The 25,138-nt window shown below is 35.5% G+C and overlaps 1 protein-coding gene across 1 annotated transcript in view; it reads right to left on the reverse strand.

Annotated features, from left to right (window-relative positions):
• Positions 1 to 25,138, reverse strand: part of LOC102803664 (sister chromatid cohesion protein PDS5 homolog A-B-like) — a 112,285-nt gene that overhangs the window by 65,997 nt on the left and 21,150 nt on the right. The window contains exons 9-15 of the mRNA XM_078011793.2: positions 16,097 to 16,191; positions 13,939 to 14,084; positions 7,594 to 7,745; positions 6,235 to 6,348; positions 5,763 to 5,896; positions 1,714 to 1,853; positions 1,018 to 1,236 (exon numbers count right to left, since the gene is read on the reverse strand). Of these exons, the coding sequence (XP_077867919.1) occupies positions 1,018 to 1,236; positions 1,714 to 1,853; positions 5,763 to 5,896; positions 6,235 to 6,348; positions 7,594 to 7,745; positions 13,939 to 14,084; positions 16,097 to 16,191 (1,000 nt within the window). The remainder of the gene's footprint in view (positions 1 to 1,017; positions 1,237 to 1,713; positions 1,854 to 5,762; positions 5,897 to 6,234; positions 6,349 to 7,593; positions 7,746 to 13,938; positions 14,085 to 16,096; positions 16,192 to 25,138) is intronic.

Genomic DNA, 25,138 nt, shown 5'->3' on the forward strand with positions numbered 1-25,138 from the left:
GAGAGGTCTATCCAAGGTACATGTACACCAAGTATCAAAGCATTCAGGCTTGTAGTTTTCAAGAAGTCGAAAAAGTTAAATATTGACACAGACGATGAAGGGGACGGACAATCACTCCTATGATAAGCTCTGCTCGACAAAGTCGACATCTGTTTACTATGAAGAAAGCGCAGTCTTGAAAACTGTCTACCAGTTGTCAATTTTGCAGGGCAGCAGCTCAAATTTCACTACTTCAAGTTTATGCATAAATTAACACCCAGGCTAGTTGTCTGTACGATTGTTGTAACACTGTTCAACCAAAAACAAAGCCCTGACGGCGTTTTGAAGATAAACACATTGTCAATCATTTGTGAAAATTTCAAAACAAAAGGTCAAAGCGTCTAGGAGCTATTTTTTTTTTAAAGTTCTGGGATGTGTACTAAAAAGAAGCTGAGATACTTGCTAATTTGCATAACAATTCACTTAGTAAGAAGTTTGCTAATGCTCATAATTAAAATGGATGTAACAGTTCTAAATTTAAACCTATTATCTTTTTGTAAAAAGTTAAACATAGTGCATAATATGGAGATCCCGTCATTACTTTTTTGTCACCATGTTTCTTTTTTATTATTTATGTACAGCCTTGCTAAATCTTGCTAAGGATTCAAAAGAGAGAATGTTTGCACCTGTTATTTATATTTTAAAATCGTTTTTTGAGTATGTTCCACTATTCACAATTCTACAAAATTTTAACAGTCTATAGCCAAGACAGTTTGGATAATAAAAAGCAAAAAATAAAACCTGCATCTCTACCTTAAATATATATTTTAAACATGTATAATACATGTACCAAATTTGAATGAAAAATGACAAAGCATGGCCAAGATACCACAATGGCAGCCAGACAGTCAAGAATGGAGACTGAATTATACAAGCTTCAAACCAGTTTATTGTAACTAGAAATGCAAGTTCAACAGCAGTAGAAATAACATTTTATTTTTATAAGTGTATATTTAGTGTAGGAGGAATGAGACTTACCAATAGTAGTTTCATTCCTCTATGCTGGACTGTGTCTTCATCATTTGCATCATCAAAATCTTCACCTACACCATCCACCTGGTCACACACTATTTTGATTAAAGCAGTGACAGCAGGCACGTCAATAATCAGTGGTGCTATTCGCTCCAGTAACGTTTTAACACTCTCATAGAAGGGATTAGTTTGTTTGGGATGTCCTATTTTCATCATTATTTGTTTCTGTTGTTTAATAAAAATAAAATTAATATTTTGCACTTACATTACGTCTTATGTATCTATCACACCCAAATTTTTTTCAAAATTTACAATAGTTGAAATACATGGTGCAAATTATGTGTTAATGACAAACATGGTGACATAATACTAAGATATCACAGTATTTACAATAGTTGAAATACATGGTGCAAATTATGTGTTAATGAGAAACGTGGTGACATAATACTAAGATATCACAGTATTTACAATAGTTGAAATACATGGTGCAAATTATGTGTTAATGAGAAACGTGGTGACATAATACTAAGATATCACAGTATTTACAATAGTTGAAATACATGGTGCAAATTATGTGTTAATGAGAAACGTGGTGACATAATACTAAGATATCACAGTATTTACAATAGTTGAAATACATGGTGCAAATTATGTGTTAATGAGAAACGTGGTGACATAATACTAAGATATCACAGTATTTACCACTGCTTGTTCAGCTTTTTTACAAGAACAATCAGGTGCAACAATCGTTTCCAAGTGGATGCGGACCTGGTTATCCTCGCCAAGTAATTCTGCTAATTTTTTAATATGATCTTGGGCTTTGGATGGTTCTGGAAGGCATCCTGGAAAACACAAATTCAATTATTATAAAATTGTCTCCACAAGATGCAAGACTGAAATTGTTCGTTGATCTAAAACACAACAGTGTGCAAGGTTAGACAGTCAAGAAAGTTCATCACTATCCAATAGGTCTAGTGAACCTAGAAAAATGCTATCCCACCTAAAATCTTATTGGTCCTGCTAATTTTTCGAAGAGTTGTCTCTTTTGATAGAAAATACTTACATAGCTATGCTCTCAAACAGTAATGAGATAGCTATTATATGTACCCTGCACAGAGATGTGTACCTGCACTCCTATGATAGTTGTAATTACCATATTTTTCTTCAACTGGGCACCACTTTGTTACACTTTCATTTCATGGTGGTGCTTATTTGTGGTTAAATTTTGGCAACTTTGTTACAAATGGTGCTTTTTTCAAGCACTTCGAGTTCTAGTAACCGTATTTCAAGCCATTGTTCTTGCTTCATTATGGTGATACATTATTGGCAATATTTTACGTTACAGTCTGACACTTTGTCACAGCAGCCTTTATTTTACTAAAGACTAAGTAAATAACCTGTTCAGAAAGTTATACAAAAAGTATCATCCTTTAGAAAACATTCACCATTTGCTGTACGATCAACAGAAAAATAAAACAAACACAAATGCATCACTTAGTAGAAAATTATCACGGCAGTGAAATCCGGTCATGCTGCGTTCCACAGTTACGATTATTACTCAGTAGTAGTAATTATAATAATGTACAAATAACAAGTCATTAAAAATGACACAGTCCCTGTTGAATTTTCTCTTTGTGCTCGTCAAATTAAAGCGGAGGGGTTGTCGCGAGTGTGTCCTTGACACTTGAATTCCAAGTGGCGTATACAACAGATTGTTTATTTACATCAAAACACGTGTTCCGTGTAGGAGTACCGTTAAAGTCCTAATATAAATCGCATACATAATAGTAACCGCACCCCCAATTCCGGCTTCAGGATTGAAGAGTTCTTAACAAAAATTGAAAACATGAAAAGTGCCTATTACTAACCGCACCCCCAATTCAACAAGACCGTGACTGACTTCATTGTTTCAACCAGCTGGTCCAAAACGGCATTGTTCCTAATCCTATTCATTTGTTTCGACAACGTGCCTAAAAATAGTCACACCTATTTATTGTTCAGCAGTGATAGGATGTCAGACACGCAATGAAACTGCTTTTGTTCTGGCGGCAACCTCTGTCAATACTCTTTCTGAATACGTCTGTGTTTCGTAAGTTTTCGACAATGAGCTGTTATCACCGTAAAAGTGTTAAATTCTTCTTCAATACTCAGTTTATCTTTCGAAAACAAAAAATTTCTTGATTTACAAAAAAAATCATGTCGTTTTCCCATGGAAATCAAAGCCAAGACATCGCACTACATTATCGGTAAATCTCTTCCGTGTTCACCATGAGGTCGCTGAACTTTCATTAACATATTTAAATGAGTATGTAATTTGGACACGTGGGCACCATCCAGCATTTTGATTGGTTAATTAGCGACATGACCTAATCGGTCAATAAAACGTCACGTGTGCATTCAAAAACATGGCCGGTATCGTATCGACCGTTTACATGTGACTGAAATCATTCGTTTACAGTGAAACTACTTGCATTTCATAACAATTCAACAGATTTATTTTTCGTGCGTTATTGTAATCACTAATGAATAATAATTGCCAATTTAAACACTTCGAAAACAAGTAAGTTATTCACTTGTGAACCACAGCATGGCCAGATTGCGCTACCGTTCTGTGATCATTTGCTACTAAGCAGTACATTCGTGTTTGTTTTTACTTGAAACTTCTGTTAGAATATACTTTTCGTTAACAAGAAAATTAAAAAAAAAAATATTACATTAAATATAGTGAGTATTTTTTTATCATGTGTACAGTTTTTTTGATTGACTGTAACTGTAACATTTCGTAACACCTATTTTAGAACCAAAGTAAAGCCTCTCACTCTTCCCTGACGCCTATTCAAGAGATTGTACGGTGTATTGTTTGTTTTGTGCAAGTGTTGTGGGCAAAAAATGACCACGCCCATTTAGTGATTGCAATATGTACGTAATAGAAACCGCACCCCGAACTTGAGCTTTTGATCCCAATTTTTAAATTGATACATTGTAATTATAAACCGCGGTTTATATTATGACTTTAACGGTAATATGGCCAAAAATAAAAACAGCAGTTAAGCAGTTATTCGGCCATCTTTGATCTGATTATGAAACACACTGATATGTATGATGTATGTGCCAAATACGAATGAATATGGTATATAAATCGTGGAAATATAGTATTAAGGCCAAAAAGTCAGATGGCTGTCTTTCAGCCATGCTTGACCAGATTTTGAAACAAATTGCCATGGACATGCATCCTAACATGTATAAAGTACATGTATGTGCCAAATTTGAATGAAAACTGACAGAGCATGTCCAAGGTACAGCATTTTTTTATTTAAACAAGATGCCTGCCAGTCGACCATCTTTGATCCAATTGCGAAATAAATCGTCGTGGACATGTATCCTAACATATATAATCTATGTACCAAGTTTGAATGACAACTGACAAAGCATGTCCAAAATACAACATTTTCAAAAAACAAGATGGCTGCCAGTCGGCCATTTTGAATCGAATAGCTAAACCACTGCATGTGCATATGTCCTGCATAAGGTACTAGGCACATGCAAAGAATGAACGGAATCGGTCCGCAGGAATCTGAAATATGCCTCTGGACAGACGGACGGACGAACAGACTCAGGAACTCGTGGACGGTCGGAGACATGTATCTCAACATGTATGATCTATGTACTAAATTTGAATGAAAACTAACAAAGCATGTTCAAAATACAACATTTTCAAAAAACAAGATGGCTGCCAGTCAAACATCTTTGATCCAATTGTGAAATAAATCCTCATGGACATGTATCCTAACATGTATAATCTATGTACCAAGTTTGAATGACAACTGACAAAGCATGTCCAAAATACAACATTTTCAAAAAACAAGATGGCTGCCAGTTGGCCATCTTTGATCCACTTGTGAAATAAATCCTCATGGACATGTATCCTAACATGTATAATCTATGTACCAAGTTTGAATGAAAACTGACAAAGCATGCCCAAAATACAAGATGGCTGCCAGTCGGCCATTTTGAATCGAATCGCTAAACCACTGCATGTGCATATGTCCCACATAAAGTACTAGGCACATGCAAAGAATGAACAGAATCGGTCCAAGGGATTCTGAGATATGACTCCGGACGGTCACACGGACAGACGCACAGACGAACGGAGACTGAATTATAAGTCTCCGTTTTCGGACTTCATCCGAACAGGGACTAATAAAATGCATGTAAAATTCACCTATCCGCCATGCCCCTGTGTAGGAGTTGACCTGTTCTTTTACCTGATAGGTCAAGTCGTTAATTAACCACTCGAAATGCCGGATGATGCCAACGTGATTAAATTACCATAGCTCATTTGATTAATGCATGTTAATGTATGAACGCAACACGGAAGAGATGTGTCGATGTTTGCGATCTTTTGGCTTTGATTTTGATGGGAAAACAGCATGATTTTTTTTTTTCAAATAAACTGAGCATTTAAAGAATAATTTAACATTGTGGATTGCATTGAGTTCACATAAATTTTACAGGTGAAATAACGAAAACAAAACAAAACACTAGTCCTTCGGACTTCCATCCATGCACTTTGCTGGTCCTGATTGAAATTCACTAAACTCAGTGTAGAGAACCAGCGTGACTGTCTAACCCAGAGTGTGTGTATTTTAAACACTTTAAATAATCTAATTTTTACAAGACATGCTTCAATTTAAATTTTAATCAATTCTACAAGAAAAACAATGTGTATGATTTTTGAAGAGCTAACTTACTGGCAATGGCTATGACTTTGGATGAAATGGTTTTCATAGTTTCATCTCCACCTTTGCCTTCTTTTACTAGCATCACTAGTTCTCGTACTAAGGTTCTAACATAACACTGATTCTTGAACATTTCATTAATAGCTCTGAAACAAAGAACACACATGTTGAGCAATGATTTTGAAAGCATTGTACCTGCCATCCAAGTTCCCCAATGTTCCCATTAGATGGAAGTAGTGCTTACCATCCTTGCCCCCTCCATGTTTCCATGAAATAAAATCATTACCCATGCCATTCAAGTCTCCCTCAATCTTCCTATGAGATGAAAGTATTTTGGATGCCATCTTTCATACTTGGTTTGATTTAATTAGTCTGTTCATTGCTGTACAGTACCACAAACACCAGCCACCCTGAAACTTATTCCACAAGCCAACATTTCAGGCTGTTCGCAAGAGTTAAAAACCTGGAGTATTGCTAGACTTACTTAACCGCATGGTCATCTATAGCTGAGTACAACTGGTAAAATTTCAGCATTCTTTCTTTAGTGTCAAGATTATAGGGTACTAAAGTCATAGTAAATATTCTTTCCACCAGCAATCTGAAAACAAATGCACAATTATGCAAATCAGCTGACATAGAGAATAGAGAAGAATAGCCTTCAACAACATAATAATGGCAATGTTAATGAAGATCATACCTATACATTACAAAGTCAGTGTGAAGTACACAAGTAATTCACAGATATACTGACCTCACCATTACATAATAATGGCAATGTTAATGAAGATCATACCTATACATTACAAAGTCAGTGTGAAGTACACAAGTAATTCACAGATATACTGACCTCACCATTACATAATAATGGCAATGTTAATGAAGATCATACCTATACATTACAAAGTCAGTGTGAAGTACACAAGTAATTCACAGATATACTGACCTCACCATTACATAATAATGGCAATGTTAATGAAGATCATACCTATACATTACAAAGTCAGTGTGAAGTACACAAGTAATTCACAGATATACTGACCTCACCATTACATAATAATGGCAATGTTAATGAAGATCATACCTATACATTACAAAGTCAGTGTGAAGTACACAAGTAATTCACAGATATACTGACCTCACCATTACATAATAATGGCAATGTTAATGAAGATCATACCTATACATTACAAAGTCAGTGTGAAGTACACAAGTAATTCACAGATATACTGACCTCACCATTACATAATAATGGCAATGTTAATGAAGATCATACCTATACATTACAAAGTCAGTGTGAAGTACACAAGTAATTCACAGATATACTGACCTCACCATTACATAATAATGGCAATGTTAATGAAGATCATACCTATACATTACAAAGTCAGTGTGAAGTACACAAGTAATTCACAGATATACTGACCTCACCATTACATAATAATGGCAATGTTAATGAAGATCATACCTATACATTACAAAGTCAGTGTGAAGTACACAAGTAATTCACAGATATACTGACCTCACCATTACATAATAATGGCAATGTTAATGAAGATCATACCTATACATTACAAAGTCAGTGTGAAGTACACAAGTAATTCACAGATATACTGACCTCACCATTACATAATATTGGCAATGTTAATGAAGATCATACCTATACATTACAAAGTCAGTGTGAAGTACACAAGTAATTCACAGATATACTGACCTCACCATTACATAATAATGGCAATGTTAATGAAGATCATACCTATACATTACAAAGTCAGTGTGAAGTACACAAGTAATTCACAGATATACTGACCTCACCAATACACACAAGGGGCTAAAACAAACTTGCCTGTCTTCTAATGACTGCTGATAATAAATATGTAATATTTTATCTCTGATCCATGATATTCTCCTTAAATCAGACCTACTCAGGTCTGGGTTATTCACAGCTTTCTTGTAGATGTGACCCAATCCAAGTGTTGCTTCTTTACGGATTTTCCACTGCAATACAAATACATATTGATGCAATGTTAACACACAGGTAAAAGAACACTTGCATGTCAGAGTCATCACTTTTTATTTTGGTTTGTAGTTACGTAAATTAGTAATTTGTCACACAATGAACAAATTTGACAGAGGTTCACTTAAAGTAGATATGACATATCAAAGCAATCAGCCCAACTTTTTTCAAGAAAATGTTGTTTCGGGCAAAAGTTGATGGAGATGTGGGACAAATTACACAAAGACGCAGAAACACATACAGACACAAACATAGTGGAACTATAACTACCTTGCCCTTTAGGAACAAATTTAATCACTATACTTTGTGTTATATTTTGTAATATTTAAACTTTGAAGTATTGAGCATTTTGGGTGTATGACATGCCTCACGTTGCTAATAACCATGTAGGTGTTTGAAGCATACAGTTTACAATAGATGCTAGCTGAAGTGGGTGTTCCAAAAATTCAACTTATAACCAACAGGGGGTGAATCATTTATGGAGATAGGGTTGTGATGTTGATGGCTTACACTGTTGAATTTGCCCTTATGAGATTCTGAACTGGTTTGGGAGGTGGAAGTCAGTGGGAAGTGTAGGGGTAGTTGAGATTGGTAGGGGAAGATCTGTTTAAATGAGGGGTATTCCAACATTTGTTCTTTCTCAGCTGCTGGAACAAGATGGTTACATTTACTAAGAACTTTGAGACGTATGCGTGATAAACAAAAACTATAGTGATGAAAAGTCATTGTCAATGACACGTCCCCGTTATATCAAACACATGTCACCACATCTGGGTCTGCATTATTTCAAGTGCTATGACAAAGTGTATTCACATTTTCTATAGCCAAGGGTATTCATTAGGTCAACCAATTATGCTAAAATTTATATTCACATTTACAGGTTATTTGTGGCTAACATATAAATCCCACAGGAAAATGTAAAATAAAAAAAAAAAACTTTAATGTCTCCACAGCCAAGAGAGGTGTAATGACTTAAACAAAATCTATCTTTCTAATGAGAGTGTATAAATGCCCCCACCATTCAACCAACTTTATATTACCCATCACATGCCTAGTTATTTAAGCACTGCTTTGAACATGGCCCTGCAATCATTAAATGTTAAAACATTTGTTTTAAGAAACTGCAGAATTGAACACAAGAAGAAAGAAAGAATTGGAAAACATTTCTCACTATTTTGAAACTTTGCTAGGAACAGAGGAGTTTTATAGATGTTTCACTCAGACCTAATTTATTTTTAGGATCCAGAGTTAAGTTTCAACCTTGACTTACCCACTGAACTTCACATCACAGTTTCACACAAATGACTTACTGAACTTTACATGTTGCAGGTTAAATACAAAAGTTGATTTACCGGTATGCAAAGCATTAAAATGACAAATAAATCTAGGAAAATTTCAGAGCAGAGAGTTTATGGAGAGAGTTAAAGAGCTGCTAGCTTGTTCCTATGCTAAAGTAATGTAGCCATGTACATGTTAAGCTACATTATGCATTTCCACAGATGTCTCCATTGAAAAGTGCCTATTACTAACCGCACCCCCAATTCAACAAGACTGTGACTTACTATATTGTTTCAACCAGCTGGTCCAAAACAGCATTGTTACTAATCCTATTCATTTGTAAAATATTCACACCTATTTATTGTTCAGTGATGATAAGATGTCAGACACGCAGTGCAACTGCTTTTGTTCTGGCAGCAACCTTTGTCAATACTTCACATGAATACGTCCGTGTTTCAATCGCACTACATCATCGGTAAACCTCTTGCGTGTTGCGTTCACCATGAGGTTGCTGAACTGTCATATTTAAATGAGCTATGATAATTAGAACATGTTGGCACCATCCAGCATTTTGATTGGTTAATTAGCAACTTGACCTATCCGGTCAATAAACAGTCTCATGTGGATTCAAAAAACATGGCGGATATCGTAACGCTTAGAACGTTTACATGTGACCGAAATCATTCGCTTAAGATGAAACTAAGTTGAATTTTACTTGTATTTCATAACAATTCAACAAATTAATTTTTCTTGCGTTATTATAATCACTACTGAGTAATAATCAACAATTTCAACACTTCGAAAACAAGTACCGTACTTCCCTGAGTATAAGCCCAGGGGCATGAACATGTAAAATCGGGAAAATTAAGGGGTGGGCTTATACTAGAGAACCACCTCAGAAAAGATATTGGGGGGGGGGGGGTCAAAATGTAACCATCTTCTTGTGGTAAGGCAAACATTGTTAAGATGGAGGGTATTCAATACAGAGCTCTGAAATTTGTGTACAATGATTTTCAGTCCAGCTATCAAACTTTGTTGGAACGTGCTGGACTACAAACACTAGAGATGTCCAGGAATCGTGACATACTTGTTGAAGTTTATATAAGTGTGAACAAACTCTCCCCATCTTTTATGTGGGATTTATACAAGGAGAAAAATGTAATGTACAATTTAAGAAATTCTCATCAATTACAGTTAAAACGACCAAGGACTAAACGCTATGGACTGGAATCATTGTCTTATTATGGTGCTAAAATGTGGAACTCGCTTCCTAATCAAATGAAGGAGTGCAAAGATTTGTATTCTTTTAAGCAAATGGTGTCATTGTGGTCCAAATCATTTTAAGATATTTAATTGATTATTTGTGAAATCTTACTGTTGTTTTTCTCTGTGTTTGATGTTTGAAATTTTTGCTTTTGTTTGATGTAATTTTTAGTAGTCGGTGATATTAGCCTTTGGCTTGGTATTTCTAACTGACTTTAAATAAACGAATTGAATTGATTCCCAACCATGACAAATTATTCAAATTACATTTTAAGTTCACAGCGCCGGTCTTGGAGAAATATTACGTCTTTTTGATTTCCACAACACTTTTTAACAATGAAGAAACAAACATGTTCATAAAAATACACACATTTTAATACAATACGATTTACATACCGTCTGAACTTGCGGTGCAAAAATAGGTAAGGTCTGTGGGAAAACATTCGAAAGCAAGATCGTATGCAAACGCTCGATACAAAGCAATTTACGCCATGGTGTTTTGCATCATGAATTGACCTGAACAACTTCCTTTGACCTAACAGGTCACGTCTTTCGATAACCAATCAAAATGATGTGTCGTACAGACGAAGTTTCTCGATTATTGACGAAGTAATTTTTTCAACGCAATGCGAAAGTGAATTACCGCGATGTTAAAATGTGAACTGATTTCGACAAAAACGGTGATTTTTTTTCCCTAAAGCAGTTGATTCACGATTTTCGAAAGGTAAACTGAGGGTGGAGGAAGTATTTAAACTTTTCATGGTCGCCATTCATGTCAAAGAATAGTTTGCTCGCTCACATCCCATTCACAAAAGTCTCAATGGACACGATTATTCGGAAAAGTAAAGCGATGTTCAATGACCAGGTTTCACGAATTGTCGATCACATTGGCGTTTCTAAAACCACTACTCAAAATAAATATGGATTACTTCAGTATTGCAACATCGGGGTTCATCCTGAGTAAATAACAGAATAGAAAATGTGCGAACCATGTTCCGTACGTTTGCCGGCCTGAAATTAATGCAAGTTTTCTCGTAAAAGCAGGAACAAAACTACCTTATCACTCCTGATTATTATGCAATGAAATACACTTTTTACATGCATATTTTAAGAAATGTCGTCGATGCCCGGTAAAAACACCATGGGCCTATACTCAGGGATGCCCTCAACTTGTTAAATGTCTAAAAACAGAGACGTGGGCTTATGCGGTAAGTTATTCGCTTGTGAACCGCAGCATGGCCGGATTGTGCTATCGTACCGTGATCTACTAAGGAATGCATTAGTGTTTGTTTTTATTTGAAACTACTGTTAGAATATACTTTCTGTTAAATAAATGCATATTAGTGATTGCAATATGTACGTAATAGAAACCGCACCCCGAACTTGAGCTTTTGACTTAAATTTTTGAATTGATACATTGTAATATAAACCGTAGTTTATATTAGGATTTTAACGGTACTTTCTTTAGTATAATATGTATTTTATTACTAACATTTTATTGCTATCAACCAATATAAACTATTTCTAAGGATGCAATAAATTTAATACTATATGTCCGATGTACGTACCAATTTCAAACATAGTTGAACTCTGGTGACCTTGCCCTTTGTTATATAATATAATTCCCTTTAACATATTTTGTTTCAATATAAATATGCATTGTCATAATTAATTTTGATTACAAACAAGTTTTGGGGTTGAACCAACAGTAGGGAATCAGTCTACCGAATGTCCTTTAAAGATGTAAATATCTTACAAAAACATTGGTGCTATATTTGTTTAATTATTTTAAGGGACATAATTTCCAGCTTTATTCAAAGTAATTCAGATATTTTAGTATAAAAACAAATGCCTCATCGCAAAAAAAAGTGCTGCATTTAGACGTGAATAGATTCATAAAACATGCAAGATAACAGAAAATCTTAGCTGGCTTTTATCCAAGTATTTTGTACAGGTGTCTGTCAAAAATTAATGATTCACTGAGACAAATATGAACTGCCTCATTGTGTGACTACTACTGTATTATATGAAAAGTAAAAAAAAATATAATTCCTTTTATCATAGTTTGTTTCAATATAAATATGCATTGTCATAATTAATTTTGATTACAAACAAGTTTTGGGGTTGAACCAACAGTAGGGAATCAGTCTACCGAATGTCCTTTAAAGATGTAAATATCTTACAAAAACATTGGTGCTATATTTGTTTAATTATTTTAAGGGACATAATTTCCAGCTTTATTCAAAGTAATTCAGATATTTTAGTATAAAAACAAATGTCTCATTGCAAAAAAAAAGTGCTGCATTTAGATGTGAATAGATTCATAAAACATGCAAGATAACAGAAAAATTTAGCTGGCTTTAGTCCAAGTATTTTGTACAGGTGTCTGTCAAAAATGAATGATTCACTGAGACAAATATGAACTGCCTCATTGTGTGACTACTGTATTATATGAAAAGTAAAAAAAACACCCTTTATGAATAGCTATCATGTTGCAAGCTCTGCTTTGTATGCAAATCAACTTAAATAGTTGGTGTCCAGTGGAGGGAGAAGTCAACAGTACTGTTGCCTCCTGAGAATCTACATCTTCAAACACTGCAATCTTTGAAGTGCGTTTTTAAACTAGTATTATAAAAACTCTATCATTCTGTTCTAATAGCTGAAACATATTCCTGTGAGTTTTCATTTGTCGAATGAACTGTTTGTCAAATACAGAATACATATATTTTAGAATAATTTTCTTTTTAAAATGTGGATGAACTGTTTTGCTTTTAATGTATTTTTTATGTATTGTTTTTGATTTGATAACTTTGAACTAAACAGATTTTCTATTAGCTTCAGATTTTGATCAAAGTTAGGCACCCAGTTCATAGGAGTGCTTATATTGATTTTCTGACATCTTGTTTTCTGTAAAGATTTTGTTGGTAGGTTTGCAAATGTGTATCAGACTGTGCAATCTCTCCATGAGTTGGTTTTGAAACCCAGTATGGGATTCTGAGATACATTACCAAGGATATTATTACAAGATAAATCATTTGCTTCATTGAACACATACAACAATGCATATTTCCACTGAGATCAGTGACCTTTGATGTGTATCACCAGTGATCAGTCAAGTAGAAACAGTCAAAATATTTTATCAGATTTTCTCAATTTTTGCATGATATTTTCATACAGGACATCTGTTGTTCAAACTCAGGGAAGACTTTATACTGATGAATAAGGTGACCAAGTTTGATAAAGTTTGGAATAGAATTAGTAAAGTTATTATGCACACAATAACAATTATTAACGACGACGACAACAACAACAACAACGACGACGACGACAACGCCGGACAAAAGTTTTCCCTTAATATACTTTTCCCTTCCATCTTTGATGGTACGGGCAAGGTAATAAAATATGTCCAATGCACGAGCAAGATTCAGTTTGGGAATGTCAGAAATGATTTTGATACATTTTCACCATTCGAACATCCTGAATTTGATCAAGAGTGACAATATTATCTAGATGGGACATGTACAATTGAATTGGTGGGTTGGATTTTCATGGCTAAAGGGGGTGACTTAAAAAATTTACTTTTTCTGCACAAAGTTTGAATGCCAAATATATGGCCAACTACAACCTACTTACCCTTTTATCAAGCATTCTCTCTTTAACAAATTGTAGAACTTCATCACTGCAAGCTGTCACATCTTTTTTAGCTGCTGCAACGATAGCATTCACTGCTTCATGTCGAACACCTTCATCTGTATCATGTAAACGTTCTTTTAAGCGATCTAAGCAAAACAGAGATAACATCAATACATTGGTACTAACTGATGGTCACTGTACTGAAATGTTGTTGCATTATAACAGAGACACCAGTAAAATCACATAAACAACAGCAGAAACAAAAATATTGATATCAGTGATAAGGATAGAAGGGCTTACCCATGATATCAGGTAATGATAGAAGGGCTTACCCATGATATCAGGTAATGATAGAAGGACTTACCCATGATATCAGGTAATGATAGAAGGACTTACCCATGATATCAGGTAATGATAGAAGGGCTTACCCATGATATCAGGTAATGATAGAAGGGCTTACCCATGATATCAGTGATAATGATAGAAGGGCTTACCCATGATATCAGGTAATGATAGAAGGACTTACCCATGATATCAGGTAATGATAGAAGGGCTTACCCATGATATCAGGTAATGATAGAAGGGCTTACCCATGATATCCGGTAATGATAGAAGGGCTTACCCATGATATCAGGTAATGATGGAAGGGCTTACCCATGATATCAGGTAATGATGGAAGGTCTTACCCATGATATCAGGTAATGATAGAAGGGCTTACCCATGATATCAGGTAATGATGGAAGGTCTTACCCATGATATCAGGTAATGATAGAAGGGCTTACCCATGATATCAGGTAATGATAGAAGGACTTAACCATGATATCAGGTAATGATAGAAGGACTTACCCATGATATCAGGTATTGATAGAAGGGCTTACCCATGATATCAGGTATTGATAGAAGGGCTTACCCATGATATCAGGTATTGATAGAAGGGCTTACCCATGATATCAGGTAATGATAGAAGGACTTAACCATGATATCAGGTAATGATAGAAGGACTTACCCATGATATCAGGTATTGATAGAAGGGCTTACCCATGATATCAGGTATTGATAGAAGGGCTTACCCATGATATCAGGTAATGATAGAAGGACTTACCCATGATATCAGGTAATGATAGAAGGACTTAACCATGATATCAGGTAATGATAGAAGGACTTACCCATGATATCAGGTATTGATAGAAGGGCTTACCCGTGATATCAGGTATTGATAGAAGGGCTTACCCATGATATCAGGTATTGATAGAAGGGCTTACCCATGATATCAGGTAATGATAGAAGGACTTACCCATGATATCAGGTAATGATAGAAGGGCTTACCCATGATATCAGGTAATGATAGAAGGACTTAACCATGATATCAGGTAATGATAGAAGGACTTACCCATGATATCAGGTATTGATAGAAGGGCTTACCCATGATATCAGGTATTGATAGAAGGGCTTACCCATGATATCAGGTATTGATAGAAGGGCTTACCCATGATATCAGGTAATGATAGAAGGACTTAACCATGATATCAGGTAATGATAGAAGGACTTACCCATGATATCAGGTATTGATAGAAGGGCTTACCCATGATATCAGGTATTGATAGAAGGGCTTACCCGTGATATCAGGTATTGATAGAAGGGCTTACCCATGATATCAGGTATTGATAGAAGGGCTTACCCATGATATCAGGTAATGATAGAAGGACTTACCCATGATATCAGGTAATGATAGAAGGGCTTACCCATGATATCAGGTAATGATGGAAGGACTTACCCATGATATCAGGTAATGATAGAAGGACTTACCCATGATATCAGGTAATGATAGAAGAACTTACCCATGATATCAGGTAATGATGGAAGGACTTACCCATGATATCAGGTAATGATAGAAGGACTTACCCATGATATCAGGTAATGATAGAAGGGCTTACCCATGATATCAGGTAATGATGGAAGGGCTTACCCATGATATCAGGTAATGATAGAACGACTTACCCATGATATCGGGTAATGATGGAAGGACTTAACCATGATATCAGGTAATGATGGAAGGGCTTACCCATGATATCAGGTAATGATGGAAGGACTTACCCATGATATCAGGTAATGATGGAAGGGCTTACCCATGACATCAGGTAATAATGGAAGAACTTACCTGTGATATCAGTAACCAATTGTTGATGATTTAAAATAAAATACTGAGCATATTTGACACACTCTACTCGGATCGGAACACTCACATCATTAAACCTACAAACAAAATTGAGATGTATCAGTATCCAAAAATTAACACTCAAACACATTGAAATTAATTCAAAATTACTTGAACTTGAGATATTGATGGGAAAGCTTATGCAAATAAGGTAACTAATATGAACAGATTTAAGTGTAAAACTAATAAGGTCTACTCAATGTAAAAGTAAAAAGACTGCGTGATGTAATATCTATGTACCAAGTTTCATTGAAATGCGATTAGAACCAAAAAAAAATATTAATTATTAAGCTAATTAGAGAAATAATATGAACAGATTTTTACCCAAAATTAATCAGGCTGTCTATTGTCCTAGAGCATTTATGTGCCAAATGTTATTCAAATGTGATGAGTACTCTTTAAAAGCGTCATTAAAATCCAATGAGTGTCTCTTTAGACATCGGTGCAACAGCCATGGAACAGCAAAAAATTAACTAATTATGCAAATTAGGTAATTAATATGCGCAATTATTCACCCCAAAATTAATCAGGTCTCTGCATAGTCCTAGAAGATCTATGTCGCAAGTCTCATTGAAATGTGATGATTAGTACTTGAGATATCAGGTGAAAAGCTGAAAGTTAACTAATTATGCTAATAAGGCGATTAATATGCATAAATATTTATCCCAAAACTAATAAGGTCTCTGCACGGCCCTCAAGTAACTATGTACCAGGTTTCATTAAAATGTGATCATTAGTACTACTTGAAATAGCTGAAAATTAATTAATTATGAAAATTAGGTAATTAATATGTATTGATATTACCCTAAAAACTATCAGGTCTGTGCAGTGTCATATGACATCTATGTACCAAGTTTTATTGAAATGTTATGATTAGTACTTGAGATATCAGTGGAAAAACCGAAAATTGACTAATCATTATGCAAATTAGGTAATTAGTAATTAGGTAATTTTTACCAAAAACTAATCAAAACTAAGCATTAGTTCAGAGCATCCATGTACCAAGTTTCATCAAAATCCAATAAGTGGTTCTTTAGATATCAATGGAACAGTCATGGAACAGCTAAAAATTAGCTTAGTATCATGCAAATTAGGTAATTAATATGCATGAAATTTTAACAAAACCTAATCAAATCTGCGCATTAGCCCACTTTTTACCAAAAATATTCATTAAAATTAGAGAATTAAAGATATCCTTACAAAATGAACAAATCTGAGAGAGGTCCACATGTAGTACCTATATATGTAATATAAAAGCAATCGCACTTGCGGTTTTTAACAAGAAGTCGAAAATATTCACCAAAATTAGAGAATTGAAGATATCAACATGAAATGAACAAACCTAAGAGAGGTCTACCCAAGGTACATATACACAAAACACTGATCACACATGAGTAGTCGAAATGGTGGTTTTTCAAATCTAATAGTTGCATGACACTCAATCGTCAAAGCATGGATGTACTCGTACGTCCCTGGTCAAAGCAACTTAACTGGGACCTCTTGTTACGTGTTTTCGATGCTTGTTCTAAATGTAATATTTTATTTTAATGAGACAGTTACGTGAAAAGGGCATAGGTAACTTCTTTCGACAGAGCAGAGAAACAAGGAAAATGTTAATGATTAATTCCAAAAATAACGATACCAAAACCACGTCGGTCCACAGCGGTCGGTCTGGTATAATTTTACATTAAATTTTCAAAATTAAGTCACGATCAGTGAATGAGCTCGATCTATACGTGTACCGTAAAAGTGTTCCCACAAAAAATATTTTGACTAAAACGGCCACATGCTCTGAAAAAACAGAACAGAGCTTGACATAAATGAATAATTCAGAAAAAAACGTGTCAAATTTAGTTATAGCCATAAATATTTGGTGGCCAGACGATGAACAATTCGAAAATCAGGATTCACGCGGAAGTCCTTCAGGGCTGAAAATCATCGACCCTACTCAGGGTTACCTTATTTCACGACTAGCAAAGAAAACTGATTCGCCGTGGACTCAGCTTAGTTTTTCTTCTTTCTGAACTGAGGTCAAATCCCCTCCGTTAATCAAAATATACCGATGTTTTTCAGTGAATAATTTTGAAGCCTGTCACAGAAAAAAAAACCTATGTGAATCGAAGCCGGAGATTGGACGGTACGACGACCCTTCAATTAGCGTCAAATATGCTCTGTTACAACATCATTGATTTGCTGAAAGTCACCTGATTGGAGCACGACCTGGGTCACAGAACAATATTTGTCCGTATTATCAACAGGATTTTGCGAGAGAACCACACCCACATTTTCAACCATTTTCAGCGCAGAAGTTGCCAATAAATGTCGAAAATAAATCTAGCGATTGCTAAAAATGGTTATTAATATATTCCCGATGCTCTTGGAATCTTTATTTTTTTTATTTCAAGGTAAGAAATGGCTAGTTCACAGTCCCTCCATAGATAGAGGATAGAGGGACTGTGGCTAGTTGAAGTTGTATCGACTTCAAGGCGGCTGTTTCACCGCGAACAACCAAGCTCTGTTGTAGTTTTGCGATGTAAAATGAAATATATAAAAATATAATATAATTCCCTTTAACATAGTTTGTTTCAATATAAATATACATTGTCATAATTAATTTTGAATACAAAAAAGTTTTGGGGTTGAACTAACAGTGGGGAATCAGTCTACCGAATGTCCTTTAAAGATGTAAATATCTTACAAAAACATTTGTGCCTTATTTGTTTAATTATTTTAAGGGACATAATTTCCAGCTTTATTCAAAGTAATTCAGATATTTTAGTATAAAAACAAATGCCTCATCGCAAAAAAAAGTGCTGCATTTAGACGTGAATAGATTCATAAAACATGCAAGATAACAGAAAATCTTAGCTGGCTTTTATCCAAGTATTTTGTACAGGTGTCTGTCAAAAATTAATGATTCACTGAGACAAATATGAACTGCCTCATTGTGTGACTACTGTATTATATGAAAAGTAAAAAAAAAAAAACACCCTTTATGAATAGCTATCATGTTGCAAGCTCTGCTTTGTGTGCAAATCAACTTAAATAGTTAGTTGGTGTCCAGTGGAGGGAGAAGTCAACAGTACTGTTGCCTCCTGAGAACCTACATCTTCAAACACTGCAATCTTTGTTTGAAGTGAGTTTTTAAACTAGTATTATAAAAACTCTATCATTCTGTTCTAATAGCTGAAACATATTCCTGTGAGTTTTCATTTGTCGAATGAACTGTTTGTCAAATACAGAATACATATATTTTAGAACAATTTTCTTTTTAAAATGTGGATGAAATGTTTTGCTTTTTATGTATTTTTTATGTATTGTTTTTGATTTGATAACTTTGAACTAAACAGATTTTCTATTAGCTTCAGATCTTGATCAAAGTTTGGCACCCAGTTCATAGGAGTGCCTATATTGATTTTCTGACATCTTGTTTTCTGTAAAGATTTATTGGTAGGTTTGCAAATGTGTATCAGACTGTGCAATCTCTCCATGAGTTGGTTTTGAAACCCAGTAAGGGATTCTGAGATACATTACCAAGGATATTATTACAAGATAAATCATTTGCTTCATTGAACACATACAACAATGCATATTTCCACTGAGATCAGTGACCTTTGATGTGTATCACCAGTGATCAGTCAAGTAGAAACAGTCAAAATATTTTATCAGTTTTTCTCAATTTCTGCATGATATTTTCATACAGGACATCTGTTGTTCAAACTCAGGGAAGACTTTATACTGATGAACAAGGTGACCAAGTTTGATGAAGTTTGGAATAGAATTAGTAAAGTTATCATGCACACAATAACAATTATTAACGACGACGACAACGACGACGACAACGCCGGACAAAAATTTTCCCTTAATATACCTTTCCCTTCCATCTTTGATGGTACGGGCAAGGTAATAATACTTGTTTAATTATTTGGGTTTTCAGCCCACAAATTACGGGACATGTTCCCCATAAATTACGGTCAATGTTTTGTCTCGGCTGCTTGTGATGAATGCCGGACGTCGGGACCGACGCCCGTCCTAAACTCAGTATGGAGAAACCAACGGGGATCGATTTCCCGAACAAATTATTGGGGCACGGTCGACAGACATTCCAAACAATGGAAATTATCAACGAAAGAGGAGATTTTCTAGATGTACTGTCATGACAAACATGTAAAATTAACAAATACACAAAGAAGTGTAATATTAGGTTTTATTTTAGGCTTAGATTAAATATTTTCTTTCACTCAGCCCATGCATGGAACTGCCATTTAGCTTCATGGTCCTTCAGCTTGTCTTCGCCTTGAGGAAAACAACAATAATTATACAAACCGTAAACACATTGCGAAGACTCAATAATCGGGCAACAAAACTCAGACAACCATGTCGTACTTGTGATGAAATACATTTTGTATTTCACGTCAGAATAATGTTTAAAATAAAATATTCAATCCAAGCCAAATCGAAGTCAAAGGGTCCGATTGCGTGCATATAATTATAGGTAGTTAAAACGAAAAGTATTTGAATTTGTGTCGGCTGTTCAACATTTATAAAAACCAGTAAGACAATTATAAGACCATGTGAACCTCGGAAATTTTCTGCAAGCGAGCGGGCGGTGATATTTCGGGGTTTTCGCGATCGAAAATAAAGCCGAAATTGTCCAGTCGAATTCAACAAGCGGTCACAAAAACGAGCGAAAAAAGGCGAAGTCATTGCTCTTGTTCGCACAACGGTTACTAAAAAAGAAACCGTCACGGTGTTCGCACGCTTGCTACTACGTGCCACCGGCTATCAGTTTTACAGTGAACAGTAATCTAAACGAACTTGAAAATATCTTGTGCACACGGCTTAAACCATTTTCTTTATTTGGAATAACTCCGCCTCCACACCATATTAGTAATATGCAAATCACTACGTCACTTTCGCGGGAAGTCATCACGTTGTCGGTTGACACACAGTAGGGCCGTTCTGAGATTTCAAAACATATTTCATCCTGTCTTTAACGCGTATAACATTTAGCCCCGACATTAAAAGGCATTATTTAGTAGCTGGTCGCTAGGCAGACATGTTTCAATAATTATAACTCCATATTTTTCAAAATTTTTAGGCCTAGTTTGAGATTCATTGACCTTGGACGTTTTTTGCGTTTATCTTGAAATTGATTTCTACGCAGTTCTACAGATTCAGCACGCAATTTCTAACAAACGAAAGGTCACATCGTCGCAATTTTTGGTCAACTTTACCGCTATATAGAGTACTGGAGGAAAGTTCCTGGATTTTTTTCTGTCTGCCTTCGTTTTGATTTTTTGCTTATTTTTATATAGAGACATGTTGTTTTTACTCAGGTATTAACGTCCAAACATTTGAAATAAGGCTACATAAAAACAAATTATAGTTGCAAAAAAACGAAGAACATTGTACATGAAGCACCCTTCTATAATATTTACATAAAAAAATATATTCAGTCGTGCTGTAAATTAATTATTAATTGCGTCATTAACCGTTTTACTCCATTTTCGCGTATTCTTGTGATCACGTGACTTGGTATTTGCATAATTTTAAAAAATTGCCATATTTTCAAAGTTTGAAACAAGATCTTTATTATGGTATATAACATGTATGGGTAAGGGAAGAGTAGGAAATCAAACTCGCGGTTTACCGCGGCCATTACCGCGGTGGTGGTGGGTGCTCGCCGGTCGACCGCATTTTATGCAAATTTATGCAAAGATTCCATGACCCCGGTTTACCGCGGTTGTGTGCGGTAGGCTCGCATGGCAATTTACACCCTATTGTTAAGACTATGAATGGACACAATAGACTGGGAAACTAAAGGTTACTTGCCGCCAAGTTCAAATAATAAAAATCGAGTGGTACCAGAAGATTGGAAAAATCGTCTCTATTAGTTCGCAGAAAAACACTATTTTATTTTCACGAGTCTTGGTATAACATCGCAAAGCAACCCAGAATAATGTAGACCCCACATAATGTAAAATAATATCACATTATTTTGAATTTACATCATGTATAGTCTCAGGATTTATTTTAAAAGATTAATGTTTCGCGTATACCAATATAATCGGGCGAAGTATAAATTCCAAGTGTAAAACACTCGATGAGAGGCCGCAGTTTACGTTACCTCGAGACCATGCACTAAGTAGGAAAAGCAAGCCGAAGTCGAAGAAGGAGTGTCACACACTTGGTGCTACAATATATACTACAACAACTGGGTGATCAGCGAAAAAAATAGCGCACTTCTTGGCGAAACTGACTAATCTAATAAACCTTAACCCCAAGTCACGCACTGAACAAGTGGGTTGTTACCTTGGTGACCATTCGCGCTCCACGCGTTGACCTTTTTATTATACACATCCCATTACGCAAATTTTTACTGGCTCTGCGTTGCCTACGTAAAAATTGTTACCATTCTGGTTGTGAATATTTCACCATTGCCGACGTGATAATGCGTTGCCTTCGTAATAATTACGCAAACTTATTTTCCATTGTTTACGTACTGGCTGTGAATATTTCAACTTTGCCGACTTGATAATGCGTTGGCTTCGTAATAATTGCGCAAACTTGTTTTTCATTGTTTACGTACTGGCTGTGAATATTTCAACTTTGCCGACTTGATAATGCGTTGCCTTTGCAATAATTACGCAAACTTATTTTTTATACCCCTGTCGACACCTCGATTCAGGCTGCTATCACCCTTTCTATTTCAGTAATTGACGGTCTGTAGGTGTTAAGTTGTCACCTCCAACTGATTGAGCGGGCAATTAAATACGCGATAATACCAGACTTAGTTTTTCTACTTTAAAACTGACGGCAAAACACAATACAATCGTTCGGAGCCATCGAACTACGCGACTTAGTCGAAACCGCGACTTACTGCCTCAGAGACGGGGCCACTGAATAACTGTTGTTGATAATGATATTGTAAACAAACGCGCACACACAAAACATTAAAGCCAGAAAAGTCAAGTCAAGAAACAACATTTCAAATAATAATAATTATGGTTTGACATCTATATCATTTTGAAATATACTAAGGGGTGATCTCATATTCAAACATGCGGGTCAAACCTACGAAAACCCAAACCGCGCTAAACCGCCCGAACAAAACCCAGTTTTACGGTTTGGAAGTTTAAACAATAGACAGTGCGGTTCAGGACGACCGCACGAATTTGCATAAAAACTGCGGTTCGAACCGATCTCATTCACACCTCATTCAAGCTGTTGTTTATTTTTAGGATTAGCAGAGTTTACATTGCTTTTTGAAGACTAGATAGTTGTCGCTAAAATGTGTCGATTTATTGGTGTACAGTAGTCATTTTACCGTGTGCCTTGCCTAAAAAAACACTCTTTTATATATTGGTGATCAGCGTGCCGAATAAATTGTTTTGTTTTGATAAACTGTTATGCTCGAGTCGCAAATTGAGCAGAGGACGTGAATCAGACTTTTCATTGGGCTGGACAATTGATATGTGTCTCTGACAGCTAATAAGTATCAAAAGACGAACATTTGTTGATACAAAGTTGCACTTGAGACTTACGCTACTGTGTTCAAGCCTTTACTACTGTTGCGCGTTCAATTTTCAAACAGTTATTTCAGGAGTGCGGCATCGCAAAATCCAGAAAAACAAATGCAGCGTACGCCATAAAAATTTATTTCGATTTGCTGCACATCGGTTATTTGCAGTTTTTCTTATTCAATTTCCAGTGACGCGAAGTATCAAAACAGAAAATTAAATTAAATGGACTCGCGCTGATTATTTACGGCTATTCATCTGCAGACGAGACTGCTTATAAAAAACGAACCCTGACCTCTGAAAATACCTTATTCATAGAGTGCCTTGTACCTAAGACCGTCGCCCAAGGCGACACAGTGCACATTGCGACATTGCAATCGATGCATGCTGGGTGACAAGGGGAAATTCTGATTGAGGTAGCCAAGATGGCTGCCTTGAGTGCATGATTTTCTGCGGTGTTTAAAACAACACCTCGCTGCCTACTTCGCCCACAGTCCCGCAAGGCACTGTGCTTTGATGTATTTTCTAAAATAATCGTTTATTTTTAATTAACCGCGGGTTCGAAATGTGTGCATTTTGTCACAGAAAAGTAAGATATCGGCAGCGGTAAATACCCGTAATTTCCCCGCAATGCCGTCAGCTGACAATGTTACAGTGGTCGTAGCACCGGAGTCGTAGCATTAGCCCCGACTTTAGTTTTGACACAGTGATAGAGGGACTGTGGTTTTCAGATGCCTTCGTAGAAAACAATGTTGCCATTATCGATTTAATACTTTCATCATATTTTGATAACTCACAGTCACACAGACTTTACAAACTTAACCAAAAAATGTGTTCTATGAATTTATGAACTGACATGGACACAAAACTGACCGTACTTATTGCGGACAAAATGTACCAGTTCGCTCCATGGATAAACATATTTTACTGACAATGCCAAATATATATATAACGTAAGTAATTTATCCTAAGAAGCTGCTCATTACAATTCTAGTGCATCTTTTCCCTGTTCTGTTTCAAACATTATTTACCAATAGAGAGGGTTTATGGTATCACTTGATTCACATTTAATGACAAAATATAACAAACCATAACGTCTGTAATTAATTCCAGATAAATTGAATAACAATAATAATTGTATTGACTTGTACCAAAATGTAAGTTGTGGGAAACTGATTATTATTACCAATCACAGAAATAAATGAATATAATTTTCATCACACTTATAAATGACATGATGTAAATAGATTTGTGAAACAAATGCAAGTTTGTGTTTATTAGCATTTACATGTACAAGACTTGCAAAGAAAAAAAAAATTGCTGCTGTAATTCTTAACACTTCAAAATATAACACTCAGTATGAACATGAAGCTCCATAGTATACATCTTATTTTTTTTCCTACTGAAACCAGGCTGAAACAGTATTGTAAGAAAAACCTAGATTTCCCTAGGTCTGTCTTCT

Source organism: Saccoglossus kowalevskii, chromosome 4 (genome assembly GCF_978046115.1).
Source record: "Saccoglossus kowalevskii chromosome 4, keSacKowa6.1, whole genome shotgun sequence".
NCBI classification, from domain to species: Eukaryota; Metazoa; Hemichordata; class Enteropneusta; family Harrimaniidae; genus Saccoglossus; species Saccoglossus kowalevskii.